Source organism: Dipodomys ordii, unplaced genomic scaffold (genome assembly GCF_000151885.1).
Source record: "Dipodomys ordii isolate 6190 unplaced genomic scaffold, Dord_2.0 Scaffold92, whole genome shotgun sequence".
Taxonomy (NCBI): domain Eukaryota; kingdom Metazoa; phylum Chordata; class Mammalia; order Rodentia; family Heteromyidae; genus Dipodomys; species Dipodomys ordii.
In genome coordinates this window covers 4,193,557-4,212,339 of record NW_012267308.1, presented here as the reverse complement: position 1 = coordinate 4,212,339, position 18,783 = coordinate 4,193,557, and the positions used below count along the sequence as shown (strand labels likewise).

The 18,783-nt window shown below is 51.2% G+C and overlaps 1 protein-coding gene across 1 annotated transcript in view; it reads right to left on the bottom strand.

The window, feature by feature from the left end:
* Wdr62 (WD repeat domain 62) overlaps window positions 1–18,143 on the bottom strand; it is a 31,465-nt gene extending 13,322 nt beyond the window's left edge. The window contains exons 1-15 of the mRNA XM_013026186.1: window positions 17,885–18,143; window positions 14,909–15,000; window positions 14,330–14,392; window positions 13,984–14,041; window positions 13,084–13,254; window positions 12,186–12,323; window positions 11,715–11,897; window positions 10,375–10,535; window positions 8,345–8,534; window positions 7,233–7,373; window positions 5,395–5,573; window positions 4,562–4,653; window positions 2,280–2,405; window positions 699–766; window positions 498–619 (exon numbers count right to left, since the gene is read on the bottom strand). Of these exons, the coding sequence (XP_012881640.1) occupies window positions 498–619; window positions 699–766; window positions 2,280–2,405; window positions 4,562–4,653; window positions 5,395–5,573; window positions 7,233–7,373; window positions 8,345–8,534; window positions 10,375–10,535; window positions 11,715–11,897; window positions 12,186–12,323; window positions 13,084–13,254; window positions 13,984–14,041; window positions 14,330–14,392; window positions 14,909–15,000; window positions 17,885–18,061 (1,961 nt within the window). The 5' untranslated portion in view covers window positions 18,062–18,143. The remainder of the gene's footprint in view (window positions 1–497; window positions 620–698; window positions 767–2,279; window positions 2,406–4,561; window positions 4,654–5,394; window positions 5,574–7,232; window positions 7,374–8,344; window positions 8,535–10,374; window positions 10,536–11,714; window positions 11,898–12,185; window positions 12,324–13,083; window positions 13,255–13,983; window positions 14,042–14,329; window positions 14,393–14,908; window positions 15,001–17,884) is intronic.
* Window positions 18,144–18,783: the final 640 nt, after the last annotated feature.

The following is an 18,783-nucleotide window of genomic DNA, read 5'->3' as shown; positions in this document are numbered from 1 at the left end:
CTAGGAAGTGAGTGATCCCAGACAGGGCCAGAGGTCTCTCTCTTCCTTTACCTGCCCAGTCTGTATTGTCACTGACTGGTGAGGTGGTACTGCTCCCCTCCTCTGCACTGAGCTTTGTGAAGGAGGACCCCAGCTGCCCCTGCCACTGTGGTGACCCCAGTACTCTACAGCCCAGATAGGCCCTGGGGATGGATGGCAGGTGGATGAATCTGTGACCTTCTAGGCTCCCACACAGGTTCCCAGGAGAGCCAGGAAGAAGTCTTCTGTGGTTTGGTGGCTAAGCCTGGGGAAACCTAACTTCTGAGAAGCACTGCTGGATCCCCACCCACCCCCAGCACCCCTCTGAATCCCTCTGCCCCAGTTTCTCAGGGATCATAGAAGCAGTGGAAGAAAGCAGAGAGATCGGGAGAAGGCCAGACTTCAGGGACAGATCCCAGACAGACCTGTCTGCAAACCTGCCGGGGCCAGGTCAACAAGGGTACAGCGTAGCCCCTCACCTCACATTACGGTCCTGGCAGGCCACGGCCACGTACTTCTGTGTGATGTCAATATCCATGTCATATAAGGTGGTTTTCTCTGCCACGTGGTGGGTACGGATGAAATGCAGTCCGTCTGAGGCCTGGCAGGGCAGAGCAGACCTTCTGAGGACACCCCCAAGAAACTCCAGACCCCCGGCCCTCAAGGAGGCCCCGCCCTACCCGCTGGGCGCTGCGGAAGTAGATGCTCTTGTCTGCCCCACAGCTGATCATCTGGATGTCTCTCGTGCCTGTGGGAAAAGGGCTGTGGGTCAGAGGCTACGCTGTGTGGGTGAGGTAGGGAAAGGGGGGATTCCAGCCAGGTGATACACTGCAGGGCCACCTGTCAACCTTGCCAGGATGAGAAAGCCTTCGTGGAGGTGGTGAGATGGGAGGGTCTGTGGGAGTGGGGGACAGGAGCTGTGTGAGAGGGACACAAATGGAGCTATATAGGCCAGGCAGGTCTGCTCAACAAGCAACACAGGGCCAGGCACACAGGTGGGACACAGCGAGACACTGTCTTCAATGTGGAGTTCAGGGGTGAGCGGCTCGAGCAGCAGAAGGGAGGTGAGAATAACAGGGACCAGCAGGGACCATCCAGAACAATCAAGACAGCTGGTGGCTCACACCTGTCATCCTAGCTATTCAGGAGGCTGAGACCTGAGGATCACAGTGCCAAGCTAGCCTGGGTAGAAAAATCCCTGTGAGACTTTTATCTCTAATGAACCACTCAAAAACCAGTAGACTGTGGCTCAAAGCAGAAGAGTGCTAGCCTTGAGCAGAAGAGCTCAGAGACTATGCCCAGGCCCCAAATTCAAGACTCATAACTGCAACAACAACAACAAAAAAAGGTAAGGGACAGCACCTAGGCCCTGAGTTCAAGCCCTAGTACCACAGCGTGCATGTGCGTGTGCGTGTGCGCGCGCACACACACAACATACACACACACACAAAATGTTAGATGTGCCAATAGTGAAGCTTGGACTCTGAGCCTGGAGCTCTCACCCATAACTAGTGCTCTGCTGTTTGAGTCACAGCTCTACTGTGGCTTTTTGCTAGTTAACTGGAGATAGAGTCTCAGATTTATTTACCTGGACTGGCTTCAAACCTTGAGTCTCAGATCCCAGCCTCCTGATTATAGATTATAGGCATGAGCTACCTACCAGTGCCCAGCTCCTATTCACTTTGTAAGTAAAATCTATGGCCATTAATTTTCATAAACAAAACACTAAAACATCCAGTCTTTGGATCCGGCTGAGTCTGAATGCCAAGCTTAGCTGTCCCTTCCAGTTAAGGTTCAGGGGATTCTTTTTTTTTTTTTTTTAGCTTTAATTTTATTGTCAAGGTGATATACAGAGGGGTTACAGTTACATCAGTAAGGTAGTGAGCACATTTCTTGTCTAACTTGTTACCTCCTCCTTCATTTTTCTCCCTCTTTCCCTCCACCCTAGTCCCCTCCCCCCCCTTTTTTTTGTGCTGGTCTTGGGGCTTAAACTCAGGACATGGATACTATCCTTGAGCTTTTCTTGCTCAAGGCTAGCAGTCTACCATTGAACCACAGCTCCACTAATGGCTTTTTGCTGGTTAACAGGAGATATAGTTTCATGGACTTTTCTGCTGGGATTGGCTTTCAATTGCGATCCTTAGATCATAGCCTCCTGAGTAGCTGGGACTATAGGCATGAGCCACTGTGCCTGGCTTCTTGCTGTTTCTTACAAGAGAATCACTGAACAAAACGCATGGCAGGGGAAGGAAGGCACTCACCAGCAAACTTAATGGCTGTGATGGAGGAGGAGTGGTCGTCCAGGGTCTGCTCCAGGTTGTAGTTCTTCTCCACATTCAGCACGTGGATCAGTCGGTCCCGACTAGCCGAGGCCAGCAAGGTTAGTCCTGTGAGTGGAGAGAAGCAACCTGCTTCCGAATGGAGGCCTGGCTGCCGTGGCGTCTCAGAGCAGCAGCATGACTTTGCTCTCCATTCTTGCAGAAGCAGGGCTTTGCTTCCAGAGTTGGGGCCGAGGGAAATTCATCCACATAACTGGCTTATGTTATGCAAAAGGCCAAAGCCAAATCAAGACTGTGGAAATGTTCAGAATAAGGGCAAATAAATAAATAAATAAAAGCCAAGAAAACTCAAATGTGAGCCTGAATTAGGAAAACATGGTGCTTTAAGGGACAGTATTGGGACAACTGGTAAAATGTGAATAAAGATCATGGGATAGAGGCAGCCCAATATGAAGGTGAAACCCAGTGTGTGTATGTGTGTATGTCCTGGGGCTTCAACTCAGGAACTGGATGGTGTCCCTGAGTTTGTGTGTTCAAAGTTAGCACGCTACCAGTTTGAGCCAAAGCTCCACTTCTGGTTTTCTGGTAGTTAACTAGAGATAAAGAGTCTGACTGAGGGCTAGGAAGGTGGCTCAGTGGTAGAGCGCTTGCCTTGCATGCCTGAGGTCCTGGGTTCAATTCCTCAGCACCACATAAGCAAAAAGAAAAAAGCCGGAAGTGGCACTGTGGCTCAAGTGGTAGAGCGCTGCCTTGAGCTGAAGAGCTGAGGGACAGCGCCCAGGCCCAGAGTTCAGGCCCCACGACCGGACCCAAAAACAAAAAACAAACAAAAAAAAGTCTGACTGATGCCAGACACTAGTGGCTCACCCCTATAAAATCCTAGTCACGGCGGGTGCTGCTGGCTCATGCCTGTCATCCTAGCTATGCAGGAGGCTGAGATCTGAGGATCGTGGTTCAAAGCCAGCCCGGGCAGGAAAGTCCCAGAGACTCTTATCTCCAATAAATCACCAGAAAACCAGAAGTGGCGCTGTAGCTCAAGGGGTAGAGCACTAGCCTTGAGCTGAAGAGCGCAGGGATTTTGCCCAGGCCCAGAGTTCCAGCCCCACGACCGGCCAAAAAAAAAAAAAAATCCTAGTCACTACTCAAGAGACAGATCTGAGGATCGTGGTTCAAAGCCAGCCCAAGCAGGAAAGTCTATGAGACTCTTATCTCCAATTAATAATAAAAATAGCCAGAAGTGGTTCTGTAGCTCAAGTGGTAGAGTACTAGCTTTGAGGAAAAGGAGCTGAGAGAGAGAAGCCAGGCCTAGAGTTCAAGGCTAAGGAATGGCAAAAACAAAACAAAAAAAAAACACAGAAAAAAGTCTCACAGACTTTCTTGCCTAAGCTGGCTTCAGACCATAATCCTCAAGTAGCTAGGATTACAGGTATGAGCTACCAGCACTTGGCTCTGAGGTGCGACTCAAGTAATAGAGTGCTCAATCAGCAAGTACGAGGTCCCCAGTACCATTAAAAACAAAAATAAAAACAGAGGGCCGGGCCCTCTCTAACTACTCAGGGAGCTGAGAGCTGAGGATCACAGTTCAAAGTCAGCCCAGGCAGGAAAGTCTATGAGACTCTTATCTCCAATTAACCACTTGAAAACCAGAAGTGGCGCTGTGACTCAAGCAATAGAGTGTTTGCCTTGAACTGAAGAGCTGAGAGACAGCGCCCAGGCCCAGAACCAAAAATAAAAAGAGGGCTGGGAATGTGGCTCAGTGGTAGAGTGCTTGCCTCACATGCATGAAGCCCCAGGTTCAATTCCTCAGTATCACATAAACAGAAAAAGCTGGAAGTGGCGCTGTGGCTCGTGATAGAGTGCTGGTCTTGAGCTGAAGAGCTGAAAGACAGCGCCTGGCCCTGAGTTCAAGTCTCAGAACTGGCGGAAAAAAAAGAGCCAGATGCTGGGTGAAGATAAGCACATACTGATCTATAATAATCTTGCAACGACTCTGATAGCATCAAATTTGCACAAACTATTGTCTAACCTTCACACTCTTCTCCAGGAGAGGCTGACCTCATTTGGGCTCTTGTTCTCTCCTCATGTCCACTCCCTCCTCAGCATGGGCCTTGTTGGGGTCGGAGGTCAACATGATCTACCTGCGCAAAGCCCTGCCTTCTGCACGTGTCTTGTTTGTGAGGTTCCAGGCAGCCCAGGGCTCCTGGTCGGCATTCCCAGTCCCTCAGGTTACCCCTGTCCGTGCTTCTGCCCAGTCCCAGGCTTACCTGTCTCAGGCTTGGAGTACTCCAGGCACAGCACCTCGGCATCATGGGCCTCCACCTTGACCAGCTCATCCATGAAATGCAGCTCATGGATCCTGGGGAACAGACACATTGCCCACTGTACTCTGCCCATACCTCCTCCCCTGCGCCACCTGCCAGGTGCCCTGCTAGAAAAGGCCAGGATGGGCTGGGTGCCAGCGTCACCCTAGCAGGAGGCTGAGGTCTGAGGATCGTGGTTGAAAGCCAGCCCGGGCAGGAAAGTCCACGAGACTCTATTTTTTTTTTCTTTTTGTCCGTCACGGGGCTTGAACTCTGGGCCTGGGCACTGTCCCTCAGCTCTTCAGCTCAAGGTGAACGCTCTATCACTTGAACCACAGTGCCACTTCTGGTTTTCTGGTAGTTTACTGGAGAGAAGCGGCTCACGGACTTTCCTGCCAGGGCTGGCTTTGAACCATGATCCTCAGATCTCAACCTCCTGAGTAGCTAGGAAGACAGGCATGAGCCACCAGCACCCAGCTTCCCTGAGACTTTTATGTCCAATCAACCACCAAAAAGCCTGAAGGAGAGCTATGGCTCAAGTGGTAGTATGCTAGCCTTGAGCACAAAAGCTCATGGGCAGTGCCCAGGGCCCGAGTTCAACACTCAGGACTGGCACCAAAAAAACAAAAACAATAGTGACCCTCACTTGAGCCTTCCTATCTAGGAGTCCCTTCCCAGCTTAAGGCCCCCAGAGTAGCTGCCTACAGGATTGCTAACCAAGGTCCTGTCAGTCATTCCCATGGCAGCTCCTCCCTGCGGCCTGAGGCCCCCAGGAGAGCCGGGAGGTGCACACTTGCCTCAGATTGCCACTTCGGTCACCTGAAGCCAAGTGCTGGCCATCAGGGCTGACTTGCATGACGCGCACGCCAGCTCTTACATCCACAGGTGTCCCGTTCTCGCTGCCCCGGTCAGGGAAGTGGGAGGTGTCCTGCAAGTGCTGGATATCGTTCTCCACATACACTACCTTCAGCAGAGTCTGTGGGAAGGAGACAGCGGGGGCTACTGCTCCAACGCACACAGAAGCACCGCTGGCCACCCCACGGCCAGACACCCCTCTTCATCAGTACCACAACTCCAGCTTTGAGCCGGAAACTTCACCACTTGGAATAATAACTGTTTTCCACTCTACCTGACAGCAGGTAAACTCTGTACAATAAGGTGTCTGTGAGGGCCTGGCACTGGTGGCTCACTCCTGTAATCCTAGCTACTCAGGAGGCTGAGATCTGAGGATCGTGATTCAAAGCCAGCCCAGGCAGGAAAGTCCGTGAGACCCTTATCTCCAATAAACCACTAGAAAACTGGAAGTGGCGCTGTGGCTCAAGTGGTAAAGCACACACCTTGAGCTGAAAAGCACAAGTGCCCAGGCCCAGTGTTCAAGCCCCACGACTGACAAAAAAAAAAAGAAAAAGAAAAAGAAAAAGATGTCTGTGAGGAGCTGGGAAGGTGGCTCAGTGGGAGTGTGCCTGCCTTGCATGCATGAGGCCCTGGGTTTGATTCCTCAGCACTACATAAAGCCAGAAGTAGGGCTGTGGCTCAAGTGGTAGAGTGCTAGCCTTGAGCTGAAGAGCTGAGGGACAGTACCCAGGCCCAGAGTTCAGGCTGACAACTGACCAAAAAAAAAAAAAAAAAAGTCTGTGAGTAAACTCTGTGCAATAAGATGTAACACAAGTGAGAACCAGTCCACTGCCTTCCTTTCATCTTGTTGCTGGAACATCTAATGCAATGACTGGAGCTTCAGCAACCACATTAGATCATGAGGATGAGAGCACTCCCTCAAATAACAGGATAGAAAGATAGAAGGACTTTAGGTTTCTAGGGGCTTCCTGGAGAGCTGCCAAAATAGTCTGAACTAGTTTCCTCCAGACTCCTTTTTCTTTTTTTGTCAGTTGTGGGGCCTGAACTCTAGGCCTGGACACGGTCCCTCAGCTCTTCAGCTGAAGGCTAGCACTCTACCACTTGAGCCTCAGCCCCACTTCCGGCCTTTTCTGCTTATGTGGTGCTGAGGAATCGAACCCAGAGCCTCATGTATGCAAGGCAAGCACTCTACCACTGAGCCACCTTGCCAGCCCTGTGAGGGTTTTTTTTGGTGCTGGTCCTGGGGCTTGAACTCTGGACCTGGGCATTGTCCCTGAGGTTTTTTTTAGTGCTTTACAACTTGAGCCACATCTCCACTTCTCTCTTTTCAGTAGATCAATGGAGCTGAGTCTGGCCAGGGGCTGGGAAGCAACCTGTTTCCTGTCAGCCAGTGCCAGGCTCTCAGCAGAAGCACTCACAGAGGGAAGGTCCCTGGACAGGGAAGGTCCCTTTGACTTCACCCATGGGGTATTCCCTACCAGGCCGTTCCCATTCGAGACTTGGGGAGCAACTTCATCCTTATTGCATATGCTGACCTACATGGAGTGGCTGCATCCACACCCCACCCCCACCCCCAGACCCAGAGACCCAGAGCAGACAGACCATGGCAGCCCAGGAAAGAGGACCACAGGAGAGACAGACACTGAGGAAGAACACTGCCCCAGTTCCTGGTTGTGGCCCCCTGACCAGGGAAGACCCATATCCAGGTTCCCCAAGACTCCTGTCTGCCTCTATGTCCTGGCCTAAATGAAGTTGGAGAGATCTCCATGAAGCCACTCACGTTGCTGAAGATATTCCTCTGCCATTGAGAGCTGGAGCCGCCGCTGTTCATGTTCCAGAAGCGGATGGTGTTGTCAGAGGAACAAGTCAGAAAAGACCCCGATGGCAAACAAGCCCGCTGATCTTCAAATTCAGGATAAACCTACAGTTCCAAAGAACAAGGCCAAGGATAGCCTCCTTCCAACCCCCGCCCCCCCATGATGGCGTGGCTGTGCTATACAGCTACATTTTGGTGACACAAAGCAAAATGAAGACAAATAGGCATGGTGCAAGGCTTTCCATGTTAACTATAAGAGGAACAGCCAGGTGCTGGTGGCTCATGCCTGTCATCCTAGCTGCTCAGGAGGCTGAGATCTGAGGATCGCTGTTCAAAGCCAGCCTGGGTTGGAAAATCTGTATGACTCCTATCTCCAGATAAACACCAAAAAAGCAGAAGTGGAGCCATGGCTCAAATGGTAGAGCACTAGCCTTGAGCAAAAGCAGCCCAGTGCCCAGGCCTTGAGTTCAAGCCCCACCAAAAAAGTAATTAAAAATAAAATAGCTGGGCGCTGGTAGCTCATGCCTGTAATCCTAGCTACTGAGGAGGCTGAGATCTGAGAATCATGGTTCAAAGCCAGCCCGGGCAGAAAAGTCCATGAGACTCTTTTTTTTTTTCTGGTCGGTCGTGGGGCTTGAACTCTGGGCTTGGGCGCTGTCCCTCAGCTCTTCAGCTCAAGGCGAGCGCTCTACCACTTGAGCTACAGCGCCACTTCCGGTTTTCTGGTGGTTTTATTGGAGATAGGAGTCTCACGGTCTCTCCTGCCCGGGCTGGCTTTGAACCGCCATCCTCAGATCTCAGCCTCCTGAGTAGCTAGGATTACAGGCGTGAGCCACCAGCGCCCGGCTCCATGAGACTCTTATCTCCAATAAACCACCAGAAAACCAGAAGTGGTGCTGTGGCTCAAGCGGTAGAGCGCTCTCCTTGAGCTGAAGAGCTGAGGGACAGCGCCCAAGCCCAGAGTTCAACTCTCACAACTGACAAAAATAAATAAATAAATAACTAAACCAGTGGAAAGGAAGACATCAAATCCTCTCTCAGCGTCCATGCGGCTCGGGCCTGAGGAAGGAGCTCACCTCCACGTTCCAGACGTAGGAGCTGTGGAAGAGCTCGGACCACATCTTGCTCACTTTGTTGATGTCCTTCACATCCCAGATGTAGATGCTGTGGTCCTTATACACACAGGACAGCCACTGGTGGACAGGGTCAAAGGTCAGTGCCACTGTATCAGGGTAGACTGCTTCTGCCTTCCTGTGGAAGAGGAAGCTGACAAGGCCACATGGGAGGTCAGTCATTCTCAATCACTGTGAGCAGTAAGAGCCACTTCTGGCGACACGAGAGCTGCTTCTGGCAGTGCCATCCCTAGTGGTATTTGCTACTGCTCATCTTTCCTACTTCAACTCCCTTCTCTCTCTGCTTTCTCTCCTCCTTGGCTTCTTGTCGAAATTGCAAGCTGGAAGTTCCTACCTGACGGAGAACATTTTGAGCACCCAGCATTCTCATGTCCAGTACCCTCCCTCACTTCATAAAAGACAACAGCCCGGTACTAGTGGCTCACACCTGTAATCCTAGCTACTCAGAAGGCAATCTCAGAATTGCAGTTCAAAGTCAACCTGGGCAAGATAGGGTAAAACTCTTATCTCTAATTAGTTGTCAAGAAAGCTGGAAGACTGGGAATGTGACTTAGTAGTAGAGTGCTTACCTAGCATGCATGAAGCCTGGGTCTGATTCCTCAGTACCACATAAACAGAAAAAGCTGGAAGTGGAGCTGTGGCTCAGGTGGTACAGTGCTAGTCTTGAGCAAAAGAAGCTTAGGGACAGTGCCCAGGCTCTGAATTCAAGCCCCAGGACTGGTTAAAAAAAAAAAAAAAAGCTGGAAGTAGAGTTCTGGCTCAAATGGTATAATGCTAGCCTTGAACAAAAAGCTCAGGGAAGCCAGGTGCTGGTGTCTCATGTCTGTAATCCTAGCTATTCAAGAGGCTGAGATCTGAGGATCACATTTCAAAGCCAGCCTAGGCAGGAAAGTCCATGAGACTCTTATCTCCAATTAACCACCATAAAACTGGAAGTGGCGCTGTGGCTCAAGTGGTAGAGCACTCACCCTGAGCTGAAGAGCTGAAGGACAGCGCCCAAGCCAGAGTTCAAGCCCTAGGACTGGCACCAAGAAAAGAAAAAGAAGAAAAAAAGAGGCCTACAACAACGGGGACAACAGGCCACAGCTTTGCCTGGCTTCTACTCTGGACACGGCAGCCAATGGATCAAACGTACAAGGCCTAGTTGCACAGACTCCAGGAGCTGCTCGTCCACCTCAGAAGAGACTACAGGTGAGCGCTGGTGACTCACAAGTATAGTCCTAGCTACTTAGGAAGCTGAGATCTGAGGATCGTGGTTCAAAGCCAGTCAGAAAAAATCTGTAAGGGGCTGGGAAGGTGGCTCAGTGGTAGAGCGCTTGCCTTGCATGCCTGAGGCCCTGGGTTCGATTCCTCAGTACCACATAAAGAAAAAAGCTGAAAGTGGCACTGTGGCTCTGTGGTAGAGCACTAGCCTTGAGCCTTGAGCTGAGGGACAGCGCCCAGGCCCAGAGTTCAGGCCCCACAACCGGACCAAAAAAAAAAATCTGTGAGGACTCTTATCTCTAATTAACCAGCACAAAGCCGGAAGTGGAGGTGTGCCTCATGTGGTAGAGTGTCAGATATGAGCAAAAAAGCTCTGATCAAGGGGGAAGGCCCTACGTTCAAGCCCCAGTACTGGTATATGCATAGGCATGCTCTTTCTCTCTCTCTCTCTCACACACACACACACATACACAGAAAAGTTAGCCACATAGAGGAGCACATTCCATCACATGCAAGCTTACTCCAAATTCCTTGTCAGAACTTAACACTATCTTAAATTCCTTTCTTTATGCTTGTGTTTTCCACCCTACTCTCAGCTGCTTCTCAGCCTGGACCTGGCCTGGGGAAGGTAGGACCTTTCTCTATGCACTCTATAACACCTAAGACCAAGAGTCATCAGTAGTGTAGGAAGACTCAATGGGCAGATGGATTTGGAAGCATGCGCAATGGTGGTGGGACCCTCCCCTTTTTCCTTCCCCACAGGGCAATACCTGGGCTCCAGGCCCTGGGCTACATCCACGCCAAGGTAGTGTGGCTTGGGTAAGTTGGCAAGGTAGTGCAGGCTGTGGGCCTGGAAGATTCGGACGATCCCGTCAGTGCAGCCACAAAAGATGAGCTCTTCACTGACACAGAGACAGGAGGACAGGGAGACCTGGGGAGACAGGGGCTGGCTGGTCTGGTGGATCTGGAACCTCCTGTGGTCTGACCCAGAAAGGATGGAGCAGAGTGGCCTTGCCTTCCAGACAGAACTTAAAATTCTCTGGGTCTAAGGTGCCCATTTTGGCACTTTTGTTTTTTGCACCAATCCAGAGGCTTGAACTCAAAGCACTATCCCAAGTGCTAGCCTTGAGTAAAAAAAACTCAGGGACGGGCTGGGAAGGTGGCTCAGTGGTAGACCAGTTGCCTTGCATGCATGAGGCCCTGGGTTCCATTCCTCAGTACCACATAAGCAGAAAAAAAAAGCCAGAAGTGGCACTGTGGCTCAAATGGTAGAGTGCTAGCCTTGAGCTGAAGAGCTGAGGGACAGTGCCCAGGCCCAGAGTTCAGGCCCCATGACCAGACCCCCCGCCTCCCCCCAAAAAAGAAAAGAAACTCAGGGACAGTACTCAAACCTTGAGTTCAAGCCCCACAACTAGCCAAAAATAAAAAATGCAGGGAGAGCCATAGAAAGGGTGAGAGTAATTAGAATATATTGTAAATGTGGAAATGTATCAATGGAATCCCCCTAATATAAGCTAATCATCTCAGGTGACTTGTTTTTGTTTTTTTTTGGGTCCGGTTATAGGGCCTGAACTCTGGGCCTGGGCGCTGTCCCTCAGCTCTTCAGCTCAAGGCTAGCACTCTACCATTTGAGCCACAGTGCAACTTCTGGCTTTTTCTTTCTGCTTATGTGGTGCTGAGGAATCGAACCCAGGGCCTCAGGCATGCAAGGCAAGCACTCTACCACTGAGCCACCTTCCCAGCCCCCTTGTTTTTTTTTTTTTTTTTGCCAGTTCTGGGGCTTGAACTCAGGGCCTGGGCACAGTCCCTGAGCTTCTTTTGCTCAAGGCTAGCACTCTACCACTTGAGCCACAGCACCACTTCTGGTTTTTCTATGTGGTACTGAGGAATCGAACCCAGGGCTTCCTGCATGCTAGGCAAGCGCTCTACCACCAAGCCACATCCCTATCTCATCTCTGGTGATTTTCTCATCAACTGAGATGAGGAGGCCCTTGCTCAGGGTCACACCCAGCCACGTGGGGCCAACCTCAGCAGGGACACTGTAGGGCACCCCAGGGACACAGGTACAGGCAGAGCGGCTCCCTGACTGCTGGTGGGGCTGGGGATGCACCTTCAGGTTGATCCACTTCTCCAGCACTCTCTTCTCACTGAACTGGCAGAGGAGGCCCGAGTAGGACACGCAAAAGGTATTGCCTGCCATTCGGCCCCGGCCACAGGCCACACCACAGAAGATGTTGTTGTGTAGCTCTCCCAGGATGCCTGAGCGCCCGACCAGGGGCACGGTGCCTGTCACCTGGGAGCAGAACAGGGCATGGTGAGATGCTGTCCAGTCTAGCGCCTCATTGGTAGGCTAATTGGGAGGATGCTGAGACTCCCCCTAGTGGAGAAGGAAGGCATAACAAAAGGTGTTTCTGGACACAAGGGCCGGAAAGCAGGGGGAGGAGAATGAGGTCAGGGTTCAGGGGCAAAGGAGGGGCTGATATTGCCCAGACCCCCAGGTCAGGTTGAAACAGTTACCATGCTGTTGCTGATGGTCACTTCCCCCAGCGCCTGGATGCAGTGGCAGGGGACAGAAACTCACCTTTGCTTCAGTAGAGGCTTCCAAAAACCAGAATCTCACATGCCGGTTGCCCACGGTGACAAAATAGCTGCTGTCCTCAGAGAAAGAGAGGGCGATGACCCTGCATGATACTTTGTTGGAGGCCACCACGATATCTTTCTGGAAGAATCAGTACAGAGTTGCTCAGGCCAGTAGCTCACCCCGTGGGACTCTTTGTGCCTGGGCTCTCTGCCCAGGTCTCTCTGGCTCACTGTTTTCCTTGGCCCTGCAGAAAGTAGCTCTCTGGGGAAACCCGGTGTGACTCCTGTCACTCCTCATCTCTAGACCAGGCAACAGGGACAGGTCCTAGGGGAGAGTAAGCTCCAGAACTCTCCCTAAACTTTTCAGTGCACACATGGGGCTAAGGACAACTTGGAAGTAAGGAGTGAACTTACGGCTGCCACAGGGGCAGCTCCTGCCTTGAGACTCCCGGGGGTGGGGGTTACCCACAGAACCCCCTCCAGGGCTGTGGCGACCTGCTAGTTTCCACAACTCAATGAGGCAAATGTGATTATAGCCATTTTACGGGTACGAAAACACTCACAGAAAGACTAAAGTTACCTAAGGTTTCAGCTGGCTAATGAAAAAGCAATCCTGATAACTCCACTAAGTAGTATGCTAGTCTATCAGAGACCCCACAAAAAATGGTGCCCTGCTCCCCACTTGACAACTAAGCTGTGAACTCAATCTTAGCCATGAGGGAACCTCAGGAACAGCAGTCTTATAGCTTGTAAGGGGGAAAAAAAAGCAATAGAAAGGTGGAAGGACTAATAGGTGCTCAATAAATGTCTGAGCTAAGCGAACATTTAACCAACTTGTCTCATGTGGCTCCCCCAGGCCCGAGGCTCATAAGTGCTGCCATGTGCCGGTTGGGTCTCACCTTCCAGTCCCAGACGTTGAGGACCATGTCGTGCTGGTAGCCCATGGACACAATGTGCTTCATGTTGGGTGAGAAGGCCACGCAGGCCACACCATACTTGTGGCCCAGCATCTCCGCCACCTGACTTTTCTCCTCCACATCCCAGATGCGCACGGCAGGCCTGTGCCCGTTCTGGAGAAGGTGGGGCCATTACTGCTGGGATCTGTGCCTGGCACAGGGCTAGAGGGGCTGTCAGGGCTGAAGTTGGCATTGCCAAAGGGTGTACCCCAAAACTACCTCCCCTACTTGCCACAGGGTTTTTACTTTGTTTGTTTGTTGTTGTTGTTTTTCATTCTTAACCTGGGCTTTAAACTCAGGGATCGGGCCCTGTCCCTGAGCTTTTTGGCTCAAGGCTGGTGCTCTACCCCTTGAGCCACAGCTCCACTTCTGGCTTTTTGGTGGTTATTGGAGCTAAAAAACCTCATAGAAGCCGGGTGTGGTGGCTCACGCCTGTAATCCTAGCTACTGAGGAGGCTGAGATCTGAGGATTGTGGTTCAAAGCCAGCCTGGGCAGGAAAGTCCGTGAGACTTTTATCTCCAATAAACCACCAGAAAAACGGAAGTGGAGCTGTGGTTCAAGTGGTAGAGCGCTAGCCTTGCGATGAAGAGCCAAGGGACAGTGCCCAGGCCCAGAGTTCAAGCCCCATGACCGACAAAAAATAAAAAAGTCTCCTGGACTTTCCTGTCCAAGCTGGCTTCAAACTGCTATCCTTAGATCACAGCTTCCTGAGTAGATAGGATAACAAGCCACAGGGCATTTCTGATACAGGAAGAAGCCATTCCAGGGACTCCTGGAAATGATGGAGCAAAGAGAATGGCCCAAGACTCTCCCCACTGGCTTAGTAGGTGAACACCACTCACCTCTCCAGTCACTATGTACTTCCCATCGGGGGAAAAGGCCAGAGCACTCAGAGACTTTCTGGTGAGGAAAAAAAAATAAAGAGTTGGTCACTGGTCCCACTGAAGGTGGCTGTGCTCTCAGCACTGTGCCCGCTCCTGGCTCCCAAGCCGGGGAAGGAACCACGGGAGACAAGTACAAGCAGCTCCTCACCAGCCAGCCCAGCCTGAGTGCCACACACAGCACTCAGGGAAATGGGGTAAAAGCAAAGACGCCTTCCTTCTTCAACACCAAATCCAAAGGGGTGGGCATAGTACAAGGACCCTGCTTTTCCCTCTGCACATGTGGACTCCCTAAGACCCAGCCTACCTGGCCGTATTAAAGATGTGCTGTTGCTTGTTCTCTATGGGGTTCAAAATCACAACCACACAGCTGGGGAGAAAGGAAAATGTGTGTCAAGTCAGAGAGTGTGAGATCACTGGGCCCGGGCATTATTCTGTGTCAAAAATCCCTATCAGCCAGGCTCAGGTGGCTCACACCTGTCTTCCTAGCTGCTCAGGAGGCTGCGATCTGAACATCTGAGGATGGTGGTTTGAAGTTCAGACAGCCCAGGCAGGAAAGTCTGTGAACGTCTTATCTCCAATTAAGCACCAAAAAAAAAAAAAAAAGCTGGAAGTGGAGCTGTAAATCCTACAGGTGTGAGCCACTGGTGCCCAACTTGAGTGAATTTTAATCACCTGAGTTTCCCAGAATCATCTGCCACCTCCTACTACCTGCAAGACCATATTCTAGATCCAGATTGACCCTGGAATCCTCTGCCCAGCCCCCAGAGGCGACAGCACTACCTGCATTCTACAGATGGGTCAGCTGAAGCCCACTAAGATTCACCAGTGACTTCAGGCTCTAAATTTTCCCATGATGCTTAGGTGCCCAGGCCCATGTGCTTACCCTGCCAGGTAGGCCACATGGCCTGTGCCAGGGTCACAGGTTAGACCACTGCTATTCTGGGCTGTGATCCCAAGCACCTTCTCAAGTGATACCTGCAAATAAAATGCCCAAGTCAGAACTGCCTGCCCCAGCAGGTCACTTCGGTCACCTGTGCTATTTTGGCTCATTCAACACTCAGTCCTTGATGTCAGTAGTCATGCTGCACACCAGCAGCTAATACCTGTTCCTTTGACAGCATTCCTCTGAGAAATATATAGTGCTAGCTGAAGAGCAGTGCGGTGGGGCAGACAGGCAAAAATCCCCATCCTCCTGGAGCTCATATGCTGATAATGATGGGGGGAGAGAACATGGAAAAGGACCAGAATAAGTAGGGCTAGGACTGAGGCTTAGTGGTAGAGTGCTTGCCTAGCATGCATGAAGCCCTGGGTTCAATTCCTCAGTACCACATAAACAGAAAAAGCCAGAAGTGGCACTGTGGCTTAAGTATAGAATGCTAGCAAAAGAAGCTCAGGGAGGGGCTGGGAAGGTGGCTCAGTGGTAGAGAACTTGCCTTGCATGCTCGAGGCCCTGGGTTCAATTCCTCAGCACCACATAAGAAAAAAGCCGGAAGTGGCGCTGTGGATCAAGTGGTAGAGCGCTAGCCTTGAGCTGAAGAGCTGAGGGACAGCGCCCAGGCCCAGAGTTCAGGCCCCACAACCAGACCAAAAAAAAAAAAGAAGTTCAGAGATAGTGCCCAGGTCCTGAGTTCAAGCCCCAGGACTGGCATTAAAAAAGAGAGAGAGAGAGAGAGTTTAGAGGAATGAGATGTCACAGCAAGAAAGTGACCTTCAAATCAATGGATTCAAATGGATGGAAGACTTGAATCCTCACCACATCCCTGGGAAGAAAGCATTGTAATCACCCCCATTTACAGATGAGGACACTGAGGCCTGCACCTAGGGAGCAGCAAAGCTGGATTCAAACCCAGGTAGTCAGGATGCAAAAGCCCTGCAGGGAAGACATAACAGTGAGCAAAGACAGACACTGCTCCTGCATCAAATTCATGTCTAGAGCATTCAATATGAAAAAAAAAGATAGGCACATTTAAAAAGTTGTTACTCAGGAGGCTGAGATCTGAGTTCAGAGCCAGCCTTGGCAGGAAAAGTACAAAGGCTCTCATATCCAGTTAATCACAAAAAAGCTGAACATGAAAGCAGTGGCTGAAGTGGTAGAGTGTTAGCTTTGAGCAAAAGAGTTCAGGGACAGCACCCAGGCCCCAAGTTCAAGCCCCAGTACCAGTACCAAAATAAAAAAGTTAAAACCTCTCACAGGACATTATGCCACATCCATCATGGTAGAAGTAAAAACTTATATGTAGTATGGATAAACAAAATTGTGGCATTTCACATTTTAAATAAATTCTTAATTATTGTAGTAAACCATCCTCAAGCAAGACTTTGACCTCACAACTAAAAGGCAAGCCATACAGAAGTTAGTGTTCATGGTGCATATATATTACATAAACATACAAGACCTAATGTTTATAGTACATTTTTCAGAAGTAACTATTAATTACTCAATATTCACAATAACCTTATGCAATCAGTATCTCATTATCGTTATCATCAATATCAATATCATCACCACATTTCAGAAGAAATAGAGGCCTAGAAAGATTATTCATTCCTAAGTGTAAGATTCAAGCAATGGTACTCAGGCTGTTTTATGTGCCCATTTGCATTACCAAGCATAAGTAAATGTAACTCAATCAATCTAGATTTTGTCTCTGTGCAGTTAAGCAAGAAAAATAAACAAATGGCTTTGTCCCAGATATAATAATGAAAGTGAAACTGGATCGTGGTTTCAAAGCCAGTGTGGGCAGGCAAATCTCTGAGATTCTTATCTCCCATTAACCAGCAAAAAGCCAGAAGTGGAGCTGAGATAGAATGATAGCCTTGAGTGAAAATGCTAAGGGACAGCACTCAGTCCCTGAGTTTAAGCCCAGTACAGGCTCAAAAAACAAATCCTCTCTGAGCAGGAATATTCTGGCTAAGACTTGAAGGATAGCAAGAAGCCAGCCAGGTCGCCTGCAGCAAAATGCCCAGGCAGAGAACTCACCAAACACCAAGCCTAGGAGGGAAAAGAACGCACTCGAAAATTCAGGAAAACAGAAAGCAGGCCAGTATGACTGAATCTTGGTGAGACGCAAGACGTGGAAGGTACAACCCGAAAGGTGAAAGACCCTCTTTGTCCAGAGATCGGCAGCCAGGAGTGAGCGATACAATCAGAGGCCGCAAAACCCACCAAACAGGAACATAACCCATTAGCAGCTACCATGTAGCCATCATTTATCTGGACTCTGAACCAGAAAGGGTACAGTTACAATTTCATCTCCCTTTAGCACCCACGGTGCAGCTCTATCCACTGTTTAAAAACAGACGAGGGCCGGGCGCTGGTGGCTCACACCTGTTGTCCCAGCTACTCAGGACGTTGAGCTCTAAGGATCGCGGTTCAAAGCCAGCCTGAGCAGGAAAGTCCTTGACTTGTATCGCCAATGAACCACCAGAAAACTATAAGTGGCACTGTAGCTCAAAACGGTAGAGCGTTTGCCTTGAGCAAAAAGAAGTCAGGGACAGAACCCAGGCTTTGAGTTCAAGCCCCAGGACGGACCAAAAGAAAAAAGAAAAAAAGTGGAAGGACTTGGGAAATGTCTAAAGGTGGGACTGGGCAGAGATTTGCAAAAGCAAAGCGCTTTCCGACGGGGTAGAACTCCGGGAACGCTCCAATGCTCAGGATGGAACCGGAAAGGAAGCACAATCCCGGAGCGGAGCAGGGCGGTGGGAAAGTGGGAGGAGCCTTTATCAAAGGGGCGGGGCCATGGAACAACCAGAGGGGACGGAGGGACGGGTGGGCGTGGCCAAGGACCTGAGGGCGGGACCAGGGGCGGCCCTGGGAGGCCTGCCCCGAACCAGGTAGGCCGGGCGAGCATCTCCTCACCCGGTTCTGCACTGTGTCCTCGGGCGCCGTCGCGAGTCGCGTCCGCCGCCGGAGGCAAAGCGGTGGGGCGGGAGGTGGGGAGGATTGGGTTCTCCGCGCCGGAACTCCCGCCATGACAGATGGCAGCTTTTCGACCGCATCGTTCCGCGTGTAGCCTCCGGACCCTAAGGCTGCCATCCTGCAGCCGGAGAACCAGCGACCGTTAACACGCCTTAACCGCCGCAGCCACCACGACCCACTCGAATAAGCGAATGGCCGCGGGAAAGCCGGTGTCGCTGGCGATTGGATGCGGCGGAACACTCGTCTGGCCAATCGCGGGGCTGCCGGGTGCGCTTATGCCCAATGGAGGGGCTGGGAGGCGGGGCTAAGTGGAGGGTGGGCCATTGGGCGCTTCACCAAGTGTCATGGAGTTGCTCGCCTAGCCTTCCTCATTCACTGAGACCACAGGCCTTAGCTTTTAGGAGACTTTTAGGAAACGTTTACGAATCCTCACCACGCCTTCTGCTGCCGCTGAGCGACAATCTGCGCTGTGTCACTCGCCTGGATGTAGGCGTCGGGCGGCGTCGGGAGGATACTGTGGGCTCGTGGGCTGGGTTGGCGCAGGCGCAGGAAGGACACCTCGCCCCTTCACCCCGCCCCCGACACAGGATGAAAGTGAGAGTAGCGTGGAGCCGGCTTTGCACAGCTGTATTCGCTTTAACCCTCCGCCACCACGTGACAAGGAAGCAGCTGTTGTTAGGAATCGGACCACGCAGGCGCAGGCAGCCATTCCTCATCACGTGACGAACCCTTCCCCTTCCCCCCCCCCCCCCGGACGTCCTGTGAGGCAGGCAGGCTAGTGCGCGGGCGGGGTGGGTTAGGATTCGGCGGAGCCCGAGGATAGAGCAAAACACACCGGG